We start from the raw sequence: 26,794 nt of genomic DNA, 5'->3' as shown, positions 1-26,794 counted from the left end.
GAGCATCCTCCTGAGTTTATGCAGTCCCATGTAATTAATACTTGCTCTGCTTGAAACCAGTATTTCCATTAGTTCACTTGACCTTACCCGATGATTGAGGGTGATATAGGGACAGTGGTAATTCCGAGTAGTTTGTCAGTTTTTCATTAAGGCTCATATGATTTGCCCAATGAAGTGGGTACCTTGATCAGTGGAGATTGTGAAAGGTCTACCCAAAGTGGGAAACCCATTGTCTAACCATTTCCTTGCCACTGTGAGGGCATCACACCTTATGGCAGAGGAAGGCTTCAGGCCATCTGAAAAACATGCATACAATAACAAAAGCGTATTGATAGCCCATACTAAGTGGCAGTTGAATGAAGTCCAGCTGCAGGTGTTCAAAGGGTCCAGAGGGAAGAGATGAGGCCTGTGCAGAAGGAATGCAAAAAATGAAAACTGGGGTTTGCCAGAGAGCCTGGAAAATCCAAGTGGCTGTCTTGGGTTTCCTATAGCCATGATTGTTTAAATTACAGCCATTGTTTACCCATCTTAATTTCTTTGTTTCTGGAACAGACCATTGCCATGTTGGAAGGATATCAGAATGGCAAAGGTCTGGCAATGAGGAGTCTTTTTTTTTTTTTTCCAGAAGTAGAATAGACGTCATCCACAGGTACCACAATCTTTACGGATTCTGTTGCTACTGCCTTTGCATAAAAGCTAGGGCATTTCCCTGATATTCAAGTTCAGTCCTTTTAGTGTGAGCCTCAATTTTGATGACAGACATTATGCCAGGACATATCAGACTTCCAGGAATTTCATACAATTTCTGGAACACTTATTAACACATACCTATACAGATACAATATAAAGAAGGCTTAATGTTACTTATTTGACAATGCTTCCCATGTAATTTAACATGTCAAATAAGCCTAAATTGGTTTAACATCTCCCTTTTTATGAGATGAGAGAATAAATTCTTTGAGATATTTCAGGGGCCCCCTGAATCCCAAAGTTAACTAGAGATCAAAAGGACTCCATATAGCATTTGATTTGTGGAAGCTATCAAAGAATATCAAAAGTTTGGACACTTGACTAAATAGGATCACAGATCATGAAACAATACTTAATTATCTATTTGGCCAAAATGATAAAAAAAAACACTGTCCTTTTAACAGATGAAAGGTAATCAAGTTTTAGTTTCACGTAAGTACACTACTAATTTTAAAGTGTAATTAAAAAACCCTTATAATTCAGTTTTATCCAGCTTGATTACACAAGGTAAAATTCTCTCTCACTGTCTTCTGAAATAACCAGAAGTTCTAGTTTAGACAAAATTACTCTCATTTCCTTCAACAAATTTGCATCTTTATTCCTCAAACCTCTTCTTAACCAAAAAACACATCATGCTGTCCTTACATACAGAGCTGTCTCCTCTACTATTTCCAGTAGTCTTAATTATAATACATGCATTAATTATAACTTTTAACCCTTGGAAACTTTTATTTCTACAAGCATGTTCTCCTTTTTCTTTAGTTTCTCTATAGTAGGAAGCCAAAAGTAGATGAACCTATATTTAGCAATTAATGTATCAGTATTTTATCCCATTTGGAAATGATCCAGATATTCAATAAACCCTATTATTTAATTTAACTTGCAAAATCTTTAAAGTTTCAAGTTACCAGAGAGATTTGAGAAATTTTTTTAAGTACACATAAAATATAGTTATTGCTAAAGAGTTCACCTAAAAACGTTTTATCTTATATCTATTACTTGCTCCTAACAATCATACTTTGATTACATTCATGCTGACACATTTTTTAAAAGAGGCAACATGAGCCTACCTGACCAGTTAACCCAGGTAAAATAAAAAATTTTATACTTGATGCTGATAATTCTAGAAACATGCCTGTTTTTACACCAGTGAAGTTAAACTAGCTTTAATTTATCCTAGACCACACAAACTTGAAAAACATCTGGGTTAGTTTCTATATTTCTGAGTTTTAGAATACCCAATCCTTAATTTTTATATATATATATATATATATATATATATATGCACTTGTTTGTTTTTAAGCCAATCAAAGAGAGCACTTTACAAATTTTTTTATAAGGGTTTCTTTTTTTCCACAGTTTTTAAAATTTTTATTTTATTTATTTTTTTGGCTGTGTTGGGTCTTTGTTGCTGCCTGTGGGTTTTCTCTAGTTGCAGTGAGCTTATTACTCTTCGTTGCAGTGCGCGGGCTTCTCTTTGCGGTGGCTTCTCTTGTTGCAGCACACAGGCTCTAGGCGCGTGGGCCCAGTAGTTGTGGTGCCCAGGCTCTAGGGTGCACGGGCTTCAGTGGTTATGGCTCAAGGGCTCAGAACTTGTGGCTCCCGGGCCCTAGAGTGCAGGCTCAGTAGTTGTGGTGCACGGGCTCGGTTGCTCTGCAGCATGTGGGATCTTCCCAGGCCAGGGATTGAACCCTTGTTCCCTGCATTGGCGGGCGGATTCTTAACCACTGAGCCACCAGGGAAGTCCCTACAAATTAGTTTTGATAATACCATCCAGAAGTGGAGAATATCACACATTTACAACATGTATAAATATAGATGCACAGAGACACAGAGACCTTATAGTTACTACTATTTGTGTAAAAGTCACAAAAGTTTTTTTTTTTTTTAATGATTTTTACCCCTTTTGATAAGAATTACCTCCCTGGTGTTTGCATGTCCAAGAATGGCTTTTAGGTCCTAGAGAGAATGGGGGTATAAAATCTATATCACAAAGGCACAAAGTATCCAAGTTTTTTACAAGATGGATTTTTGGGGTATATCTGCAGGACAATTCTGTTTCTAATGTCACAATGTCTACAAGTATTTTAAGATGAATGGGGAGGTTTAGGATTAAAAGGACTGACACACCGATTCACCTATTGTTTGAATGCCTCTTTCCCTTTTAGTATATTTAACTTAGGAGAGAAGGCCTAAAAAAATTCCTAAGAGGCCCTGAATATCAGCTTCTCCTATTTGGCCAAATTTCTAATCCTAAAGTTATCAAATCCTTTCAAATATATTGTCAGGTTTCATCCAGGACAAACAACAAATATTTCTGGTGGTATTCAGTAACCTCATCAATTTTAATTTTTGTTTCCCCTTGGCTGTTTAAGGAAATACATAGCAGTTTGCCAGAAAATCCCTCAGAGAGTCATCAAATCTGGGAGGGACCCATATGAGGCCATTTAAGTTGATGCTGAAGAGTTTACATAGGGTTTTTGAGGATAGTTTTTTCCAGTGTCTCAGTTGATTGAAATTGAGACATCATTCTGGGGGCCAATGTTTTGATGAGGAAGCCTAGGAGGGTATAATGGGTTAGCCCTAGTTATTGTTTTAGATACCTTTTGTGCCTGATTTTTCATTAGCCTTTTACGACAAGTATTTCAAAGAGGCTATCTGGGAATTTCGAAATCTTTTGGAGGCTTCTTCACACTAATTAAAATAGGTATTCCATTCTGTTTGTTCCATATGGGAACCCTTGCTTTTAAGTGTACTTAAAAGAAAAAAAAAAAAGGCAGTAGTACCATGGTTAAGGGTGTTGACATGAGAATAAATGGGTTCTTATCCCAGTTCTTACTAGCTGTGATACCTTGGGCAGGTTACTTAACCTCTCTGACTCTGATTATCCTTATCTTTACAATGGAGACATTTCAGTGGGCCATTATCCTGTTTTGTAACCTCCATTAGCTTCTTGATGCGTAGAAAATCTTAAAGGGAAATCTGAAAAATCTATTCCTGACATCTTCATTTGATTTTTTGGTTTAGGTTTTAGAGGCTAATGATGGAGATCAGGATTCTTTCCATCTGTTTTGCTTAACTAAGAAGAACATATGGATTATATTTTGGAAGAAGTTATGAGGAAGGGGACCCATTTCATTTGTCTCAAGAAATTTAGAAAATCAATTTAAGAAGACCCTTAGATCAGGTGAACATTGTTTTAAGGAATTCTATAAAAACTCAAAGCAGACATAAAAACTTAAAGGATACAAGAATGTTTTATCTAGCAAGCTTCCAAAATGCAATTTTAAGTTATTCAACTGCTAAGCAACTCTTTATACGTATTTCCAGTGAAAAGGAAGTTTTCTTCTCAAAAAGGGAGATATAGTCTATAATTCCGTTTAAGTCAAAATTCTGGGAAAATATGTGGATCTCTCAGGTAATTGCATAGACTTTGTTATTACAAAATCAAATAGCATTTTGTTGCACACCAGAAATTAATAAACATGTCTATTAAGCTGCTTTTAAAAATCTGAGTGCAAAAATCAGTTGCTTACCCTTTGCATTTCCCTGTTCTTCAAATGTTGTATATTTAATTGAAATTTAATTTCACTTTGCTTAAGAATATTATTGGAACATTTGGAAATTTTAAAAAAGGGGGGCAGGGCAGAATAAACCGACTGGAATCTGTGAGTGGCTTTACCTTATCCACCTGAGTAAAGAAGGTTTTGGTTTTGATTGCTCAGGGTCACTCCTGAGAAATGACAGTTTCTGAAGGGTAGTTCTACGAAACGTAGTTTTACTCAGTAGGACTTCAACAATATAAAGCTTACTCTTTTTGAAACTTCGCAGGTTTTTCTTATCTTATTCAACCCCATCCTGCAGAATGCACCAGCTGGAATAAGCAACTACAGAATCGCCTAGGATAGCACTATTAGGAAAAGATATTAAATCTTTATCCTGGCAATGGGTCTAATAACTGTCTTCGTTTATTACTGGCGTAAACTCATAAAATTGCAGCAAAGCAAAAGCAAAATTGGAATGTCTGGACTAGTGACCAGTGAGGAAAAGAAACAAAGGAGTATTTAAATATTTGTTTTGGGAATTCCCTGGCCATCCAGTGGTTAGGACTCCACGCTTTCACTGCTGAGGGCATGGATTCAATCCCTGGTCGGGGAACTAAGATCACACAAGCTGCACGGCCAAAAAAATATATTTATTTATTTTAAATAATGTTTCCAGTTTTCTCCATTACAGTGCTTTAATGAACATTGAACATCTTAAAAGTATTACGTAGGAAACTTGAGGGAAATTTTGGTACCATAGATTATTGAAAGTGGAATTTTGATCAAAGAAATTCATGTTTTACAATTTGATAGATCAGTTAAATAAGTTATCTTACATGTATACAATGAAATGCAACCCTTAAAAAGAATGAGTTAAATCTGTAAGTACTTATATTTTAAAATGGCCACAGTATATTTGTAAATTGAAAAAGGAGTTGCTTAGCAGTATAAAATCCCATTAATATTTATAAAGGGATGTTAATATTTCAGAGAGTAAAATCTGGAAGAATAAACGTCAAACAGTGGTGAACTTATTCGTTGAATTAAAAGATTATTTTTTAAATTACATATGTGCATGAATAAATTCATCTTGTAAAAATAAGTTAATACAGATTCACAGACACTTGTACTCAAATGTTCAGTTTTATTCATAAAAGTCCAAAACTTCAAACAACCCAAATGGGCCATCAACTGATGAATGGATAAAGAAATTGTAGTATATCCATACAATGGAATACTACTCAGCAATAAAAAAGAACAAAGTATTGGTACATGCTATAACATGGATGAATCTCAAAATCATTTGGCTAGGAGAAAGAGGCCACACACAGAAGACTGACTACATACTGCAGTATTCCATTTACATGAAATTTGGAAAGGGCAAGTCTATAGTGACAGCACATCAGTGGTTGGCCAGCGGCTTGAAGTGAGGGAAGAGAACGACTACAAAGGAGTATGAGAGAACTTTTGGGGGTAATATAAATGATTAATATCATGATTATGGTGTTGGCTACACTACTGTATACATTTGTTAAAATTCATAGAATTGTACACTTAGAATTGGTGAATTTTGTTGCATGTAAATTATATCTCAATAAAGCGGATTTTTAAAAGTATAGATAAAGCTCTTTTGACTACCACCCCCAAACTAGGTTCCCTCACTCTGGGGAAGGTGCCCTCCTCGCTCCACACAGGTTAGACAGGTAACCAGTAACTATCATTACTGCAGATTCTACTTGAAAGTTATTGTTCTGCATTCACACACACACACACCCCCCACCCCGGGTGAAATCTACATTTTTATATTCCTTCACGGTACTTAGTCATTATTTGGTGTTTTTTCAGTAACTGTATCTCGGAGAGCTTTTCATTAGAATTTATAGTTCTACATTCCTTTAACTCCTGAGAGTATTCTCAGGAGCAGTAATGGATACACCATAGTTTATTCAGCTATCTCTCTATCATTCAACCATATGTGAGTTTCGCGGTGTGCCAAGCCCAGCGAAAACAACGTAATATAAAAACGGGCTAGAGGCCGGCCTTACAGAGTTTTCAGACAAGTGGGAGAGGGGAAGAGGGTTGTCAATAGTAATATTAAATGTGAAATCATAACTGTGAAGAGCAGTTATGATTTTTTTGAGCCTGAGTAATTTAGGAGGTGAAGAATGTATTTTCCCAGGGAGTTAAACTCTAAAGAGATCTGAAAGGTGGGTGAGCATGACTTAACCAGCATAAGGGTGCTGGTCGGGGGTGCTACTAATCCTAAACTGCACCAACAGTATGGAGGAAGTATGTAGGAGGCGAAGACTGTGGGGAACTTACGGATATATGTGTAGACATGTATTTTAAACAAGATGTATACTTTATTTTGTAGTCAGGAAAACACTAAGATCGTAAATATTTTTTAAGTGAGGAGGCTTTCCACTTTCTTAACATCGGGAATAAATCTTCCATGCTTCTTCTGGGAGAGAAGAGATACAAGAAAAGCCTTCCCCGTTGGCTTCTCTTAAAAAGCTTCAATAGTCGACGAAAATGTCTCGGAGTTCTCTTGTTCTGACAAAGGATTAGGGATCTTCAGTATAACCTGGCGTGGGGACCGAGGTGTTTAGGCCTAGCTTCATATGGGGTTGCTACAGCCTCTGCCCCTGCACGTCAGCTTTTAACAAGTTATCTCTTGGGAAAGCAGGGCCCGTTTTCACCCCTCCATTAGGGCAAGTGTGTGGTCCCGTGCGTGAACCGCGTACCTTCGTAGAGCAGGAAATCCCCTACGCGCGTTCCCTTGAAGAGGCGGAAAGAACGGAGGTTCACTACCGAACCCATAATGCACAGCCCGCCTTTCCGGAAGCAAGGAATACAACCGCCAGGATGCATTTCTCTGCGCAGAAACGTCCCTCCTTGAGTCTGATTGGACGTGATGAAGCGAGGCAGTGTGGGACCGTGTCCGTCGCCCTTTACACAGGGGCTGACTGGCCTCGCCCAACTCCAGGAGCCACGTCCGGGGCGGTGACGCCGGCCAGCGGCGCAAGTCAGCGAAGATGGCCAATTCCCCTGGTGCGCAGGCGCACTGGTTCGGGCAGCGCCGGAAGCGCAGGGGGATGGGGCGACGGTGACGCGATTCTGTCCGCGTTGGAGGGGCCGGGCCGCTGCCGGAGTCGCCGCGGCTGCCGCGTGACGTGGCATAGCCGAAGATTTAACGCCAGAGCCGGAGCAGCCCCGCCAGTCGTCAAGCAGGTCATCACTCCGCTAATTCCTTCCCGGAGGGGAGCTCCGTCCTACACATCGGCTGGCGAGCCGTCCCTGCGGCCCTCAGCTCCTCTTTCCTCCCTGAGTTTGCCGGGAGCGTGAAAGAAGGCTCGGGGTCGCGCCAAACCCCTTCTGCTTCTGCCCATCGCAAGTGCCACTACCGCCATGGGCCTCACCATCTCCTCTCTCTTCTCCCGTCTCTTCGGCAAGAAGCAGATGCGCATTTTGATGGGTGAGTCAGGGCCTGAAGGAAGAGGCCAGGCCCTGGTGGGGCGGCCGAGTCTCTATGCTTGGGGCGGCCTCGGGGCCTGTTTTTTTACCCCCCGTCAGCTGTGGTGGGGGAGGGGCGGCGGGCTGGGGGTCGGGAGGAATTCTTAAGGGGGAACAATGGGGCGAAGGGTGGGCGGTCGCCCGAGATCTGTCGAAGAGGCTGGAACGGGGCCGCGGGCAAGGTTTCCTCCTTCTGGGTTTGGCTTTCTCTTCGTGGTCTTATTGAAAGCCCGACACAGTTTCGCGGAGATGTGAGAGTAGCGAACTGTCGGATCTTGCCGAACCCGAAAGACACTGGCGAGGCCCATTCTGTGAGTGCGATCTGGCTCCCTTCTTCCCCGGGTGTGGGCAACGGTCGGGAGGGAGGCCGAGCGATTCCAGCCTTCCTCCTCCCCTTTTCTGCCCCGTGTACACACTCTGCACACTCCAATGGTGTGTGAGCGAGCGGTCGCCGAGAGCCCGGAGCCGGCCGGGGCAGGAAGTGACCGGGCCCAGTGCGGTGGCAGGGGAGCACTCACGGTTTCAGTAGAGTCCGGAGTCCTCAGCGCTCACTTCGCTAAACTTTCCTTCGCTCAGGATTCCGCCTCATATTTTTTTTCTTTTCCTTATTAATGTTCCTGAAAACTGAGTTTATCGTGAATGTTTCGTTTGGCCACTCTCAAGGGCTAAATATATTTGGTTTACTCCCTTTGCTTTTAAAACTATGCAGTTTTTATACAGCTGGCTAAAGTTTAATGAAAAAAAAAAGGCTTAGAAACTAATTCTTTTAAGCCGGTGACAGATTTTCAGTAAGTGAACATCTTGACGCATAACTTTAGGGAGGCCTTGTTAAGCAGTAATTACAAGGGTGTTTTTTAAAAATTCTTATGGAAAATGGGCTTTTTAAAAATTGCTTTTTAGGGTCGGTTTTTCGCTCTGCTGAGGGAGAAGGGGCTTGTCACTTGAGTGATGTAAGCAATGCCTCCCTCATAGTACTGTGAGTAGTCTTTACATCACAGCTAAGCTCCATGGACCTAAATAATGCTATAATTAGCCTCGCTAACTTTAAACATTGAATTTTGTTGGTTCATTAGCTTGTTTTCTAGAGAAGTGCAGTGGGGGAGGTTTTATTTGAAAGTTTCCCAAAGCAAGGTTCAGTAGTATTTCAAGGTATGTGAAGATAAAGGGTGTGCACATTTGGTTCTTTTTTCACTTTCCTCTTATTGCAGCTTATTCACAATCCATGAAACAATTGTTGATAATTCATTCACAAAGATAAATGAAAATGTTTTCTCTTTCAAAGTTTGTCAGGTTTCAATTATGAAAAAGAATTATTTTAGCAGGGTAAACATATTATTTAGTCTTTAAAAGTGCCTGAAAATCGACCGTCTAAAAAAGGATCTGAAGTCACTGGGAGAACTTTGGACTGTGCTAAATGATTTCCAGCCTGTTCCTTAAAGAGATTAGCTAGTACGTGGTTCTGTTCCTGGAAGTGTAGTGTGTTATATTTGAAATGTAATGTGTAGTATTTTACTAAAGATTTTTTGTAAATTGTTGTTTCTCATTTCACTAGTTTTTTGTGACGGCTGACAGTTTCAGAGGGAGAAGAAAGGTAGAATTATATATGCTATAAGCACTTTCATATATTTACTATATTAGGGAAGCATTTCTCTCCTTTACTCCCCAGAAATGATTGATAGAAAATGGAAGAAGAAAAGTAACTTTGTGCATTTGTGCAGGGAATAGAAGTCATGATTTGAAATTATTCATTCATGTTAAATGTTTTATTACTCAGGTTTGCTGTTCTTGTTTTGCACTTTAACTTAGGATAATTAGGTTTCCTTGATTAAAAACAGGTTAGTCACAAGGTCACCTTTTATGGTAGCTCATCAAAGGAAGTATAACCTTATGGAGAATATGTGTATGGATAGTGAAATAGGTGATTTGGGGGTTTGATCATTCTTAGATTTTTATATCTAGCTTTATGAGTGATAGCATATATAATAGATCACTTTTAATGTGTCTGCCCCTATCCTAGTTTAGAATTACCAATTAATGATTGTTTTTTCCATATTAATTTTCTTTGACAGGCATGTGTTCTTCCTTTTCCTTTATATGGCTTAGTAAAATTCATGCTTTCTTGAGTCAGTGACCGTTTTAAAATGTTGTTGAAAGATAGCAGTTAACTATTGAATCTGGTTTGCCAAATTACTGTTGGAGAAGTTTTAAATTTTATTTGTACACACTTTCCTAAAAGTTAAAGTAATTTTAAAAGGTGTTTGAAGTTGCAGCTTATGTTAACTAATTAAAATTTTTTTTTCTTTTTGACCGTGCTGTGAGGCATGCGGGATCTTAGTTCCCCGACCAGGGGTGGAACCCACGTCCCTTGTGTTGGAAGCATGGAGTCTTAACCACTGGACCGCCAGGGAATTCCCTAATTAAAAAATTTAAAATCGGGCTTCCCTGGTGGCGCAGTGGTTGAGAGTCCGCCTGCCGATGCAGGGGACACGGGTTCGTGACCCGGTCCTGGAAGATCCCACATGCCGCGGAGAGGCTAGGCCCCTGAGCCATGGCCGCTGAGCCTGCGCGTCCGGAGCCTGTGCTCCTTAACCGGAGAGGACACAACAGTGAGAGGCCCGCGTACCGCAAAAAAAAAAAAAAAATTTAAAATCAACACAAGGTATCAAATGTAACATCACTTAAACTATAGATTGACAGAAATTTTGTAGTTTTACAGAAAAAAATCTTGTAAATGATATTATTGAGCTTAAATTCAAAGATGACCAGTTTTCACCTTAGATTTCTCATGTAGTCCGTCATTATCCTGTTTTAAGTCTGATCTCCATATCTGTGGTGAGATGTAATTTTGGTAAATGACTGCCGAAATTTTGTTTATATTTGAAACAATATGTTCTGTAGAGGAAATACTAATTCTCCTCTCTTTGAACTTGCAAGTTCTTGCCCGTTGAAAAGCTGAGAAAGTATTGCTTTCGAAAAGATTGCTAATACATACCAATGTAGTTTTGTGTTGTCTTTCATGTGACAGTGGCTTTTTGGGACCAGAGAGGTTTTGGAGGAAAGGATCTTTTCCCAATTTGAAAAATACTAACAATATTTTAAAGTGAGTGGTGTCTCATACTTTTTTCCTAGCATATTTTATAAATACATTTACTATTTAATTTTAAATTTTTGGTCCTGATTCTAAAAATAATGTCCTTATTGTTAAATTTAGAAAACATGAAAAACAATAAAGTGATAATTTCTTATCATTCCACCATTCCACTTTTAATATTTGTTATATTTACTCTCAGCCTTTAAGAGGAGGTTTTTGTTTCTCCAAAATTGTAGTCCTTTTGACTTAGTTTATTATGACCATCTTCTTAGGTCATTAGTTGAAAACATAATTGCCAGCCTTTAAAAAAGGGGGGGGCGTGTCTTCTGATTAGTTATGTGATATAGGTAAACAGTAGAAAAGGCAAAAATCCTTAGCTTCATGCCATTAGAAGTTGATACAACCACCCTTAGGTGTACCCTCCTGCATTATTATAAAGTATGACTATCAGAGGCTGATAATTTGCTGTTAATTAACACATTGATGAAAGTGCTGATACTCCTGACCTGTTAGGTAGAAGCAAAACTCAAGGTCATTATAGTTTTTCTGTACATCTGGTAGCCTCAATTTCAGTTTTGATGGTCAAACCTCTGAGGAATTAGATAAAATATTAAGATAGTGTGTGTCCACCAAAAAACCCTAAGGGCAGGATGGCAATATATGAATACTATTTGAGAGCTCTGGCATCAGACTTAGGATTGTTTCTTTTTAATTAAAAAAAAAATTGAGATGTAATTCACATACTATTCCTTAAAAGTGTACAGTTCAGTGGTTTTTAGTATATTCATAAAGTTGTGTAACCATTACCACTGTCCCCCTCCCCGGTACCGCACAGCTTGCGGGACTGGGGATCTACCTGGACCACGGGGCAGTGAAAGCCCGTAATCCTAACCACTAGGCTACCAGGGAACTCCCACCACTGTCTTAATTCTAGAACATTTTCATCAGCCCAGAAAGAAACCCCACACAAGATAGCAGTCACTCCCCTCCTCACCCCTCCCTCTTGCAACCACTCTTTTGCTTTCTGTTTCTATGGGCTTGTTTATTCAGGATATTTCATATAACAGAATCATACAATATGTGGCCTTTAGTGTCTGGCTTCTTTCACTTAGCGTGTTTTCACGATTCATCCATATTATAACATGTATCAGTACTTCATTCCTTTTTACGGCTGAATAGTAATTCTGTTGTATGGATATATTCCACATTTTGTTTATCATTCATCAGTTGATGGAAATGTAGTTGTTTCCACTTTTTGGTTCTTATGAATTATGCTGCTTTGAACATTCATGAAAAGTTTTTGTGTGGGCATATGTTTTTAATTTTCTTGGGTAGATAAGCTAGGAATAGGGTTGTTGGGTCGTTGTTAACTATGTTTAACATATTGAGGAACTGACAAACTTTTTCAAAGCAGCTACACCATTTTCCATTCCCACAGCTATATATGTATCTAATTTCTCCAAAAGACCTAGGGTTTTAAAATCTGTTTTACTACTCCTGTGATTCTGGGGATGTTTCTGAATCTCAGATTTTGCATCTGAAAAATGGAGAGTTATTGTGAGAATTAAATTACAAAATGTATGGAATCACCTAGTATTGTGTTTGGAACACAATAAGCACTCAATTTTTAATTATTGAAAAATTATGAAGTTTTTTTCAAGCTTCCTTGTAGAAAATTTGAGAGATAAAACATGAAGAAAAATATCCTAACTGAAACTTAACTGAAAATATACTTTTTTATTCTCAGTCGTTTTCTTTTCTGCGTTTGGTTGTTTCTCCAAGTTGAGATAATTGGAATCTAATTTTAAAACTTAAAATATAAGTATTTCTTGCTGCCTTAATTTGGTAGACATACTTTTTAATGATTGGCAAAGATTTTGGGGAAAGTTTTGCTGCTTTTAACACTCTGGTTAAAGTGCAGGTCCAGTCAAGGAGAACAAGTAATTCCAGTATATCTTTCAAAACAGTGACTTGTTTATGAGGGTGAGAGGGAGGGGAGGACGTTACTGGACTGTACAGATTAGAGTCTTATCTTGGCTAGTTGAGAATTGGTTATAGTTTCATTTTGTGGAGAAATTTCATTGCCAAATATTGCAACAGTAAGGAAATACATACTTAAGAAATCACTAAATGGGCACAGAATTGTTAGACCAACATATTTTTGAGTGAGGAACTATATAATGAGTGATGATATACATTAATTTGTGCATCTTAAATCTCACAATAGAAATACCTTTAAAAAAACCTTCTGGTTTGCATTTATACAACGCTAATTTATTTATTTATATATTTATGGCTACGTTGGGTCTTCGTTGCTGCTCACGGGCTTTCTCTAGTTGCGGCGAGCGGGGGCTGCTCTTTGTTGCGGTGCGCTGGCTTCTCATGGTGGTGGCTTCTCTTGTGGAATGCGGGCTTCAGTGGTTGTGACTCGCAGGCTAAGTAGTTGTGGTGCAGGGGCTCAGTTGCTCCGCGGCATGTGGGCTCTTCCTAGACCAGGACTCAAACCTCTGTCCCCTGCATTGGCAGGCGGATTCTTAACCACTGCGCCACCAGGGAAGCCCTACGTTTTTTTTAAACTAAGGTCTGAGGTCAAGTTGGACCACCAGTGAGGACTGGTGTGTACCTTAGTTCTCAAAACTTAACACAAGTGTTTTTTGTAATCATTATTTCAGTTTCAGTTCTTCCTACCTGGGCTAATGGCATTTGGACTTAGCTAAAGGTGAATTTTGCTTTATTTTAAAATTTGATCAAAATCTCCTGAGGAGGACTTAGGCTCTAAGGGACTTAGCTTTTTCTAACAATGAAAATATCCTGTTGTTCACCTCCTCATTTTCTATATTTTTATTAAAGATGCCAAACTCTAAGGTAGCCGCTTTTGTTTCTTTGTATATTTTTAGAATTATGTTTTCTGATATGTTTGCTCTTCTGTTCTGTAGTTAAAACATAAAACAGTTCCTGTTAACAGTTGGTTTTTCTTATGCCCGTGAGTGAGGGGGCTACTCGTTCTGACTAGGAAGTGTCATAGTATTTTGGACAGAATAAACAATCTCAGTATGAAGAAGTGGGGAACAGAGTTTGATCAGAGGATAGAGGAGTAAGAAAGCATAAAATGCCTGAGTCTCCAGGGAGATCTTTTTTTTTTTTAAGCAAGGGTTTCCTGTGCTAAGTCATGCTCTGATATAAATACTAAACAACAACAACAAAACTATCCTTAAAAAACAAACAAAGAAACACGAAAAACTATCCTTGCTTAAATCAATACTCGGTTGAATTGATTTCAAAATCTGTGATAGTGTTAATCTAGGTGGCCAAATGTGATATCCTTAGACCAATAATATTCAGTGAGGTTTTTAGATATTGACCTTCCATTTATGAAGGCTTTAACAAACAATGTAGAATATGCAGCTTTTCAGAGATTCATACTTAAACATTTAATTTGCTTTTCACCCTCTTCTATACCTTCTTGTTGTAGTATGGATTTTTTTTGTTTTGGAAACAAGTACATTCCTCCCTACTTATATCTGCCTGCCTCAAAGGAATTATTTTAAGAATTTAGACATCATATTGGAGATGAATATGACAAGGCCTTCTTTACAACCCAAATTAACCAGTCTTTTGTTATCATTTCTGCACATGTGATGTTGAAATGGATTTAGGTAGGGGTAAAATTGGCTTCATCTTCCTTTCTTACATATATATTTTTTCCCCTAGCATCAAGACCTTTTACCTAAAATTTGCTTGTTATATTAAAGGAAATTGAGTTTTTGAATCTTAAAGATAGTTCTTAATTTGTTTTTATGTGTTCTCTGATTCAACTTATAATTTGTGTTTTTTTTTTGTTTTTTTTGCGGTACGCGGGCCTCTCACTGTTGTGGCCTCTCCCGTTGCGGAGCACAGGCTCCGGACACGCAGGCTCAGCGGCCATGGCTCACAGGCCCAGCCGCTCCGCAGCATGTGGGATCTTCCCGGACCAGGGCACGAACCCGTGTCCCCTGCATCGGCAGGCGGACTCTCAACCACTGCGCCACCAGGGAAGCCCTATAATTTGTGTTATTAAAAATGGTAGTAGTTCATAGAATTAATGAGGACTTGAATTGGAAGAGATCTTAGATTACTTGATCTAGTCCCCTTATTTTATAGCTGATTTCTCTGGCCTCTTTCCCAAAGTGATTTGTTTAAAGCCATTCAACTATTGTGTGGCAAAGCAGATCTTGAGATTAGACCTTGTGCTGTCTCTCTAGGTCTAGAAAGAAAAATGGAAAGGCTTTTGTAGGAGGTGTTGCCTTTGGGAATCAGAAATGAGGCGATTTCATTTCTAACTCATTTGTGCCTTGACCAGTCAGCTTTTGCTTTCAAAATAAAAATTTGTTGTAAAATTGTTTCTTAATGTGTGCTTTTGGTCTAGATTTAAAATCTGAAATGTCTTTTTCTAGTTGGGTTGGATGCTGCTGGCAAGACCACCATTCTGTATAAACTGAAGTTAGGAGAGATAGTCACCACCATTCCTACCATTGGTAAGAAAGTTTACAGTGATTTTAATTTATATCATAATAATGTATTATAAAGTAAAATAGAATATAGTTTAATTCTGACTATTTTTTTTTTCAGAGTAGTTTTTGGTTCACAGAAAAATTGAAAGGAAACTGCAGAGATTTCCCATATATCCACTCCCCCAACACGTGCATAGCCTCCTCCATTGTCAGCATCACTCAGTAGATGAACCTACATTGACACATCGTAATCACCCCAAGTCCATATACCTTAGGGTTGTCCTACATTCTTTGGGTTTGGACAAATATACAATGACATATAGCCATCATTGTAACTGTCTTGGGCTTTTACGTTTGTTGATTATCTATTAGGACTTTAAAAAAAAGCAATTCTGGGAGAATTCCACAATAAAGGGATTTATTTTCTGAATGACATTGTGCGCAGCAAACTTTTTTTTTCTTTTTTCTCTATAGGTTTTAATGTGGAAACAGTAGAATATAAGAACATTTGTTTCACAGTATGGGATGTTGGTGGTCAAGATAAAATTAGGCCTCTCTGGAGGCATTACTTCCAAAATACCCAGGTAAGTTAGGAATGCTATACATTTTTATAACTTCTATTTATATGTTTCATGTTCCAAAGTTTATGTTAATATATACTGTTTACTTGGATATTGGTGTTTACTCCATGAGTTGGCATTCTTCTTATCACTATTTCCATGTTCTTCAGTGGACTCTCTCATTCATGCCTTTGTAGGCTAAATAACTTAGGGTGGAAGAGTTACATAATTATCGTAGTAATATTTTGGAAGATGAAGTGGGGTGGTTCTCAGGTTTGAATTAGATGTTTCTTCAGTAGTTCTATTGGTTTCATTCTTAGTTTAGGAAGTAAGATCTGTATAACTTTCTGTCATTGTAGTTTTAAATGAATGTAATACAATTAATAGCCCTTCATTTAACCCAGTTAAGTGTTTACTTTATTAAAATACATTAAGAAAAAATATATTAAGGTAAATCTTCTCTGTTGATTTGTACATGATTTTTATATTATCATGTAGTATGTATAATGCTGGCATGGTAGAGACCTTAGTGATTCTGTAGAGCAGGAATTCTCAAATTTGACTGCACATTAAAATTACCTGGGGAGTTTTAAAAATCCCAAAGCCCTGATCATAACACCTGACCACTTGAATCAGAATCTCTGGGGAAACACAAAAGACCCCGAATAGCCAAAGCAATCTTGAGAACGAAAAACGGAGCTGGAGGAATCAGGCTCCCTGACTTCAGACTATACTACAAAGCTACAGTAATCAAGACAGTATGGTACTGGCACAAAAACAGAAAGATAGATCAATGGAACAGGATAGAAAGCCCAGAGATAAACCCACGCACATATGGTCACCTTATCTTTGATAAAGGAGGCAGGAATGTACAGTGGAGAAAGGACAGCCTCTTCAATAAGTGGTGCTGGGAAAACTGGACAGGTACATGTAAAAGTATGAGATTAGATCACTCCCTAACACCATACACAAAAATAAGTTCAAAATGGATTAAAGACCTAAATGTAAGGCCAGACACTATCAAACTCTTAGAGGAAAACATAGGCAGAACACTCTATGACATAAATCACAGCAAGATCCTTTTTGACCCACCTCCTAGAGAAATGGAAATAAAAACAAAAATAAACAAATGGGACCTAATGAAACTTCAAAGCTTTTGCACAGCAAAGGAAGCCATAAACAAGACCAAAAGACAACCCTCAGAATGGGAGAAAATATTTGCAAATGAAGCAACTTACAAAGGATTAATTTCCAAAATTTACAAGCAGCTCATGCAGCTCAATAACAAAGAAACAAACAACCCAATCCAAAAATGGGCAGAAGACCTAAATAGACATTTCTCCAAAGAAGATATACAGACTGCCAACAAACACATGAAAGAATGCTCAACATCATTAATCATTAGGGAAATGCAAATCAAAACTACAATGAGATATCATCTCACACCAGTCAGAATGGCCATCATCAAAAATTCGACAAACAATAAATGCTGGAGAGGGTGTGGAGAAAAGGGAACACTCCTGAACTCCTGGTGGGAATGTGAATTGGTACAGCCCCCATGGAGAACAGTATGGAGGTTCCTTAAAAAACTACAAATAGAACTACCATATGACCCAGCAATCCCACTACTGGGCATACACCCTGAGAAAACCATAATTCAAAAAGAGTCATGTACCAAAATGTTCATTGCAGCTCTATTTACAATAGCCCTGAGATGGAAACAATCTAAGTGCCCATCATCGGATGAATGGATAAAGATGTGGCATATATATACAATGGAATATTACTCAGCCATAAAAAGAAATGAAATTGAGCTATTTGTAATGAGGTGGATAGACCTAGAGTCTGTCATACAGAGTGAAGTAAGTCAGAAAGAGAAAGACAAATACCGTATGCTAACACATATTTATGGAATTTAAGGAAAAAAAATGTCATGAAGAACCTAGGGGTAAGACAGGAATAAAGACACGGACCTACTGGAGAACGGACTTGAGGATATGCGAGGGGGAAGAGTGAGCTGTGACAAAGCGAGAGAGAGGCATGGACGTATATACACATGGACATATATACATAAGGTAGATAGCTAGTGGGAAGCAGCTGCATAGCACAGGGATATCAGCTAGGTGCTTTGTGACTGCCTGGAGGGGTGGGATAGGGAGGGTGGGAGGGAGGGAGAGGCAAGAGGGAAGAGATATGGGAACATATGTATAACATTCACTTTGTTATAAAGCAGAAACTAACACACCATTGTAAAGCAATTATACTCCAATAAAGATGTTAAAAAAAAAAAGAATCTCTGGGGATATAAACTAGACATCAGTAGTGTTTCTCAGATGTTAATCTGCATATGAATCACCTGGGTATTTGTTAAAATACAGATCAATTCAGTGGGACCTGGCTGAGTAAGGCCTGAGATTCTTCATGTCTAGCAAGTTCTCAGGTGGTGGTGCTGATGTTGCTGGTTTGGAACCTTACTTTGAATAGCAAGGCTCTATCTAGTACAGGGTTTTTCAACAGCAGCAGTGTTGACATTTCAGACTGGTTAATTCTTTGTCATTGAGTGAGGGGAGGGCTCTCCTTTGCATTGTAGGATGCTTAGCAGCATTCTTGGCCTTTACACACTAGTTGCCAGCAGTAGTCTCCCCCACCCAATCCAGTTGCAACAACCAAAAATATCTCCACATATTGCAAAATATTTCCTGGGGACAAAATTGCTCCCTCTTGAGAACTACTGTGGTTGTCTAACTCTTATATAAGAGGAAACTGAAGCTTGGAATGACTTAATTAAGAGTGGAGAGCTGGTTCTTGTTTTACATTTTTTATTCAAGTAGTTCCCACCTCCGGTGTTTTCTACCACGAGAGGTTTCTTATCATTTTTTGTTTACTACTGGAATTGATAAAATTTTTTAAAAATAATGTATGAGGTTAGAAGCACTTCATATGTTTAAGATGTACAGATGTCTTTCTTGATCTCCAGCTCTTATAACATTGTAGACAAGTGACGTTTATTGCCACCGGGTGGCAGTGAATACCCTAGGTGAGTGGCGGGAACAACCAGGTTTAAGTAGCATGTCATGTTAAGTAAGAGGCATACTTTTTTATTTAAAAATTAAAATGTTTCTGTTCATTAACAAAGCTGTGGTTAGGAAAGATGTTTTGATATGAGTTACATGCTTTTAAAAACTTTACTATGGAAATATTTGAATGTATACAAATGTAGAGAATAGCATAATAAGTGCCCACATATCTATGATATTACCCAACTTCAATTATTAGGATATGGCCAGTATTCTTTAATCAGTACTCCTTTATAATGTATTTCACCATTTGGATTATTTTAAAGTAAGTCATAGGCATTTCACTTAGGGAACACGCTTTTTAAATACATTTAGGTATGAAGTAAAACTGCTAATCCTAAGCCTGTAATTCTTTTTATTTTATTTTTAAAAATTTTATTGAAGTATAGTTGATTTACAGTGTGTTAATTTCTGCTGTACAGCACAGTGACTCAGTTATACATACATGTATTGTTTTTCATATTCTTTTCCATTATGGTTTATCACAGGACATTGAGGATAGTTCCCTGTGCTATACAGTAGGACCTTGTTGTTTATCCATCCTATGTATACTAGTTTACATCTGCTAATCCCAACTCCCAATCCTTCCCTCCCCCATTCCTCCTCCCTCTTGGCAACCACAAGTCTGTTCTCTATGTCTGTGAGTCTGTTTCTGTTTTGTAGATATGTTCATTTGTGTTGTATTTTAGATTCCACATATAAGTGATATCATATGTTATTTGTTTTAGTCTTTCTGACTTCGCTTAGTATGATAATCTCTAGGTCTGTCCATGTTGCTGCAGATGGCATTATTTCATTCTTTTTTATGGCTGAGTAATATTCCATCGTATATATGCACTGCATCTTTATCCATTCATCTGTCGATGGGCATATAGGTTGTTTCCATGTTTTTATTTTTAAGCCTTTAATTCTTGACCAAGGGTAACACTGCTCTTATCCCTAGACTTGTTTAGAATGCTTTTTAATTTACTTTAACTTGCAATTAGACCCATTCCTGGCCTCTGTGGACCACCTTAGAATCAAAAGTCCAAGTACTTCTGGGACTTCCCTGGCGGTCCAGTGGTTAAGACTTTGCCTTCCAGTACAGGGGGTGTGGGTTCATTCCCTGGTCAGGGAGCTAAGATCCCATATGCCTCATGGCCAAGGAACCAAAACGTAAAACAGAAGCAATATTGTAACAAATTCAATAAAGGCTTTAAAAATGGTCCAAATTAAAAAAAATCTTAAAACCCCACAGAAATCCAAGTACTTCCTAGGGACTTCAAGGCTGCCGGAGAAAGCTTTACATCAAGGTTGCCGGATGTAATCACAGCTAAGCTATTAAAGCTGTCTTTTGCAGCACTCATGATCAGTTCTTTTAGCTGTAAAATTTAAAAGAAACTAATTATTCCATTTAACCATGCTTCTAACTTTTATTAGCAATTCAGGACACAGTGTTTATTGTAGTAAATTCCTCTTACCTCATTATATAATTCAAATTATTTTCCTGTTCTAAATATTTGGCCTTTTAAGTAATCTTTTCTTAGAGTAGCTATCTTTAGAATCCTAGCTTTTCTACGTAGACTCTTGATTTTGCTGTCCCAGGAAGTGAATAACTTAGAATTTCTCAAATAATCCTCCCTCTCAGTAACGTTACTTTGGGACTGACAGTGTTATTTGCATCTTAAAACGATAAAAACAGATTGTTAGTAGTCTAGATAAAATTAGATCCCTTTTAGAGGCATTACCTCTTCTAGAGAAGTAGGTTCTAAATAAGAGTGGTTTTGGGGATGGGAGGAAAAGGAGGAGACATTTACTAAATGCCCGTGATATGCCAAGGACAATGCTTCATTCTTTCATACCTCTATGATTATGTTTAAAAATAGGCTTAAAAAATTGGTGGTATTTTATTTTATAGAAGAGGAGGCATGTTCAAGGATTAGGTAATTTATATAACTAATAAGCATTGAATTTGGTATCTTCCCACTATGCCATACTAGCTCTGAGAGCACCAAAATTTTTTTCAAAGGGTAGGATGTTTAAAAATTAAGATTTCCTGCAGAGATAAAGGAAATGGGTTTCAAGCTTTTTAGACCAAAAAAAATTATGTCATTTAATGACCGTAGCCTAAAATAATTATTAAGTACCCTGGCAAGCTCAGTACTATGGTAATACTGAGGGGATTAATCCCTCAGTGGATTTAATCTGGTGACTTACACAAATCAGTAGTGGTACAACACAGTTTATGATAAAGTGACAAATGATTAAAAATACTTTAGGGGTCAGGGTTGTGGGGAAAATAATACTTTAGTGTATATACTAAAGAATATACTTTAGTGTAATAGGAATAGATTTTAACAAAGCTATAAAATTCATCTGCCCTGTCTCTCTCTAACTGAAAATTTTATACTTTCCCATTTGAAAGTTTTTGGAAGAGTCTTAATTCAATTAATTCCTTCCCAATTCCACTTCTTTTGTAGTATAAAATTCTAATATTTGAATATCTTTAAGAATGGTTACTGCCTTCCTTTTTGTTAAGAATTTCTTATTCGATCAAGTCAGCCTTGAATTTTTCTTGATATATTTTGCTGAAGACTTTCTTCTCCTGATTCTAGAGCTGGCAGGCAGCATTCTAGAGCAAGACTCTCTTTTCCTGATGAACTATATAAAAGCTACTGTAGTGCACTCCTTCCGCTTCTTTTTTTAGTTTCATTTTGTGCATGCTTTTGAATAAGGTAATTCAATTAGTAAATTCATGAATCCTTAGGCTCTGTGGATTGTTGTTTTTCCTTTTGTGCCCACTTTGTGGCCATTTTGTTACTTCTACTTACCTGCATTTAAATGTGCAAAGGTAGGGGAAAGGTATAGAATTTATTCTTCTTAGCATAGTTGAAAAAAGTGATCAGTTGTTAAGAGGTAGATTTTCTTTTGGAAATAACATTGATAAGTTAAAATAACAAATAGTGCTCAAATCTGTAATACCCTGTCTTTTCCTTTTTTTTTTTTTTGTAAGGAGACTTTCTTCCTAACATGTTATTAACTCTTGATGTGGTTTTGCTGCCTGTGTACTTAGGTTTCATATTTAGTGTGTGCTTTAAATTTAACTTTTAATTTATTTCAGGGTCTTATTTTTGTGGTAGATAGCAATGATCGTGAAAGAATTCAGGAAGGAGCAGAAGAGCTGCAGAAAATGGTGAGAATAGTTTTTAAATTTATCATTTCCAAGATATGTTTTTCTGGGTGATAGTGGTGGTGTTAGTGGTCGGTACATTTTAACTGTAATTTGATTACATAAATCAACTTTTTAGAGCTAGAAAGAACCTTGAAAAACTATATATTATCACAAGTTCTTAAGACTGCAAATAAAAATCTCCTGTAGAGCTTTTAAAACAACTCATGGATGAGCAGTTACTTCAGTAAGTTGGGAGGAAGGCCCAGTTTGTTTGTAGAATGCTCCATGGGTGATTTTGATTCATATCTCTGGTTGAGGATTTTTACTTTAGTCCGGTCTTTTATTTTCTAGTTATAAAATCTCCAGTTTTGAAGCTTTTGTGACCTAGGAATCCTGGTTCAAATCCCTTGTTCCCAAGGTCATTGGGTTCAGTTTTCTCTATACTATACCTATAAAATATACTTCAAAATGTTACATAATAGCAACCATGGTAAAAGAATTCCACCTAAGGCATGTGGCATTTTGGTTGATGGTGGCATTTTGGCCTTGCCAAATATTGGATAAATGTTTTCATATGTTCATACTGTTAAAAATCCTGAGGGGGAAAATTGTTGAGGAACTTTGCTAGAGGAGCGTTGTCATGGTTTCAGACTTGTAGGTGTAAAATATTTACTGAAATATTCTCATTCAGTGCTCCTAAGACTGGAGTGCAGTTTGTAAAACCATTGTGCCAGTATGTGTGTAACTGGTGCTTTTTTTGTCTCAGTTAACTATTACCCCTTCTACTCTTTTTTTTATTTTGTAAACCGCTTTATTGAGATATAGTTCACATACCATAACTTCACTCATTTGAAATGTACAAGTCAGTGGTTTCTGGTATACAAAATTGTACAATCATTACCACAATTGAATTTTAGAACATTTTCATCACCTCCAAAAAGAAATCCTATAACTATTAGCATTTGTTCCCCATTCCTTCCCCCATTCTACCCTACCTGCATAAAATATGTGGTCTTTTGTTACCTTTTTAAACTTTTTGTTTCTTTTCACTTAGCATAAGTTTCCAAGTGTTGTGTCATATATCAGTATTTCATTCCCACTGGCTTCTGCTCTTGGTATAATTCTTGTATTCTACATGATACTACTAATGCCCTAATCACTGTATTGTTTTCCCACTGTCGTTGGATCCAACTGGCTGGAAAGGATAAAAGTCCAAAAAGAATCATCGTCTAAGTATGTTTACTACTGAGTACCATAAGATCCTGCCATAAATGTTTATTCCCGTGTGTGTTTCTGGTCCTTGCCAATCCTGACCCTCCATGGATTATCATCAAGACTGAATGAATGATTTACCTTAACGGAGTATAGGATGATTGACTTGGAAAATAGTTTTGCTTTACTTGAAGGTGTATGATTATTGATTTGATGTTTGATAATGTATTTAATGTTGAATAAATGATGTACATACGTAGGAAGCCTGTTTTACTTAGTTTGTTACAATAATTGGATTCCAGTTTGGTAGTTGTTAATGTCTTTATTTTCAGCTTCAGGAAGATGAGCTGCGAGATGCTGTGTTGCTGCTTTTTGCAAACAAACAGGATTTGCCGAATGCTATGGCCATTAGTGAAATGACAGATAAATTAGGTCTTCAGTCTCTTCGTAACAGAACAGTAAGTTTTTGGAGTTTCATGTTAATCTCCTGACTATTAGATTATTAGCATAATTGTTTAAGCTGATATTTAGTTTAAACATTTATTAGTTAATTGTCCCCTTTGAAATAGATGATGAGCACATCATTTAAAAAACTACAGGAGGGCTTCCCTGGTGGCGCAGTGGTTTAGAGTCCGCCTGCCAATGCAGGGGACACAGGTTCGATCCCTGGTTGGGGAACTAAGATCCCGCATGCCTGGCAGCACAGCCAAAAGCAAAAAACAGAAAACACTACAGTAAGAGACTCTTGCTTATATAAAAATGAGCCCTTTCAGGCTTTATTGCAAACCTTTGTAAATGTTGTATTCAACTTTAAAGTACGTTGATATCTTCTCCATTCTTAAACTTTTTAATATATATCCTTTAAGGATCCAAAGGTTTTAAATATCTTTATTTCGTTTGACTTTTGTTAACATTTTTTATTTTTTATTTTTTTGTGGTACGCGGGCCCCTCACTGTTGTGGCCTCTCCCGTTGCGGAGCACAGGCTCCGGACGCGCAGGCTCAGTGGCCATGGCTCACGGTCCCAGCCACTCCGCGGCACGTGGGATCTTCCCGGACCGGGGCACGAACCCATGTCCCCTGCATCGGCGGGTGGACTCTCAACCACTGCACCACCAGGGAAGCCATAGCAGCCATATTTTAGATAATATTTTGTACTGTGTGTGTGGTAGCACTAAGAGCTTGTGGAGGGACCTGTAATTATGATGTTAAACAAGTTTTGAGTTTAAAATTATAAAAAATATCTACTTGCTCTCCAATAGCTTTACCATTTGAGATCAGTGGTTTAAATATTGGCGAAATACAATATATTGTTTTATTTATAAAGATGATATCACAAACTATTATTACGGTTTGTGCCTTACAGTAGTTTTTCATTAACTTGTCAACAAGGTGAAACTGTGGTGTGGCAATAACTGTATACACTGTTTAAGATGTCCCAGCCCAATTTAAATAAGACAGACTGTAAATGATGCAATTTTCCATGCTGTGAGGATATGAATTCATGCCTTTTTCCCAGCCTTCTAGGTTATTGGGGTCCTTGGTATTAAAGTAATAATTGGCAGCATATGGTAGACTTGAAGTGACTTTGCAACATTAAAGCAAGGTCTTTATTTTAAGGCAAAATAAAACTGGTCAGTAAAGAAAATTAATAAACCATCCCTAAAAGGTAATTAAATTGCTTTCTAGGTCTTTTTCTTGGTATTTGAAACTTTTCATGGCATTTCATACAGTTACTGAAGATAATATTCATAAACATTTTAAAGATTGGAACTTGTGGGGGTACATGAGACTAAAGATAGTGAAACTCCCGAAAAAGCTTGCCTCTAAAATATCAATAATCCCTACTCTTTCAAAATTTTGCCTCTTCTACTCTGAACTTAGTTTTGTGGGAAACAAGAGCATCATAAGGACCAGGTGGGTAGTTTATTAGTTACTAATCTTCCCATGAATTTTCTTTTCAGATTAAGTAGTAGTTGGTTAAATGTAATGAATGGGTAGTAGTAGCTTTAGATATGAGAGGAGTTTTGTGAGAAGCAAGAGGTGGGAGAACAGTTCTAATCTATACAGTTACTGAGATCATTAAATACAAAATTAATCATTTGTGAAATATACTTTTAACACATTTACAACTTTAGTTCCTATGGCTTTATGTATTTTTCCTTTTTCTCTATACATTTATGGCACCTGCTCACTAATACCCCTGGAAAATAATTTTCTGAGTAAGGAATTTTAAACACTGGTTATATTAATCAAGTGTTTTCTTATTGTCCTTTCTTTACAGTGGTATGTTCAAGCCACTTGTGCTACACAAGGAACCGGTCTGTATGAGGGACTTGACTGGCTGTCAAATGAGCTTTCAAAACGTTAAATGAAACTGGATATCTAACCAAGGACATGTTTGATAGAATTGGTCTAGGCTTGTTACAACAAAATTAGTTTGCATCTTGGTTTTTAAACAATATGTGGGACTGGTTTGGGCAGAATATTACAGCGTTTAAACTTATTTTGTTGCCAATTATTGTTTACCAAGTATAATGTTGCCATTTAGCAATATGCTTGGTTTTAAAGAGATTCTCTTAACTTGGGGAAAAAAACTGTCCTCTTTTAATTTTACTTCCCTTAAGCCTAAATGCCTGGACATAGCTAATGTGACACCTTTAAATAAATCCATTTTGAATGTTTTTTTGAGCCCACAACAAATAATGTTTTAAAGTTATCCCCTTGCTACTTTACTGATACGTTTATCATTCCTGGGACAGTCTGCTGATTTAAAAAATGTAGCATTCCATTTGTATTTATTTTTCTCCCTTGCCAAAAAAGATTTTTTAATACTGCTTGTACCAGCCAGGGAAATGCTCCAAAACACTATTCAGGTCTTTTGCACTGAGGAACTTATATTTCCCTCCCATTATTAACTCCTGGCTTCCATCAGCCAAGCTTACCTTGGTGTGGTTTGGATTTGATAGCTAATTAGTTCTGTGCTAGTTGCAAAGAGTTCATATTGAGATGATTTTTAATACTCAGCAGATTGTCTTCCTTTATATTGTATCTTTTTTATGTTGCATGTTGCTTTTGGTATCAGCCTGACTCTTGGCCCAGTATATGATAGTTCTGCTGATGTTTTATTGTTTGTTGGTGAACATGTCTTCATTAAGAGTTTTGGAAAACTCATCAGACTCAATAAGTTTTCTTCATAACCCATTTGGAATTATTCCTAATAAAATGATAAAACATGTAATGGTGTTTGTTTTTCTTGAGTCTTGAAGATGTTTGAAATAGATTTTTCTTAGTTGATTTGCATATATTACATACTGTGAACAATAATAAAGATCCCAGTGAGTTTATTTATTGTTTGAATTGGAAATAAAATGTGGGTTGCTATTGTGTGTAACAGAGTGAGGAG

General features: G+C 37.5%; 1 protein-coding gene across 1 annotated transcript; it reads left to right on the top strand.

Moving 5' to 3' along the window:
* Positions 1-7,472: 7,472 nt before the first annotated feature.
* ARF4 (ARF GTPase 4) lies at positions 7,473-26,629 on the top strand. The gene is made up of 6 exons (XM_060022724.1): positions 7,473-7,770; positions 15,333-15,413; positions 15,864-15,973; positions 22,127-22,198; positions 23,722-23,847; positions 25,673-26,629. Exons 1-6 carry the CDS (start codon positions 7,704-7,706, stop codon positions 25,757-25,759), a joined length of 543 nt encoding a protein of 180 aa, XP_059878707.1. The 5' UTR covers positions 7,473-7,703; the 3' UTR covers positions 25,760-26,629.
* Positions 26,630-26,794: the final 165 nt, after the last annotated feature.

This window comes from Delphinus delphis, chromosome 10 (assembly GCF_949987515.2).
Source record: "Delphinus delphis chromosome 10, mDelDel1.2, whole genome shotgun sequence".
Lineage (NCBI taxonomy): Eukaryota > Metazoa > Chordata > Mammalia > Artiodactyla > Delphinidae > Delphinus > Delphinus delphis.
The sequence above is the reverse complement of the archived record's forward strand: the minus strand, read 5'-3'. Positions and strand labels throughout refer to the sequence as shown.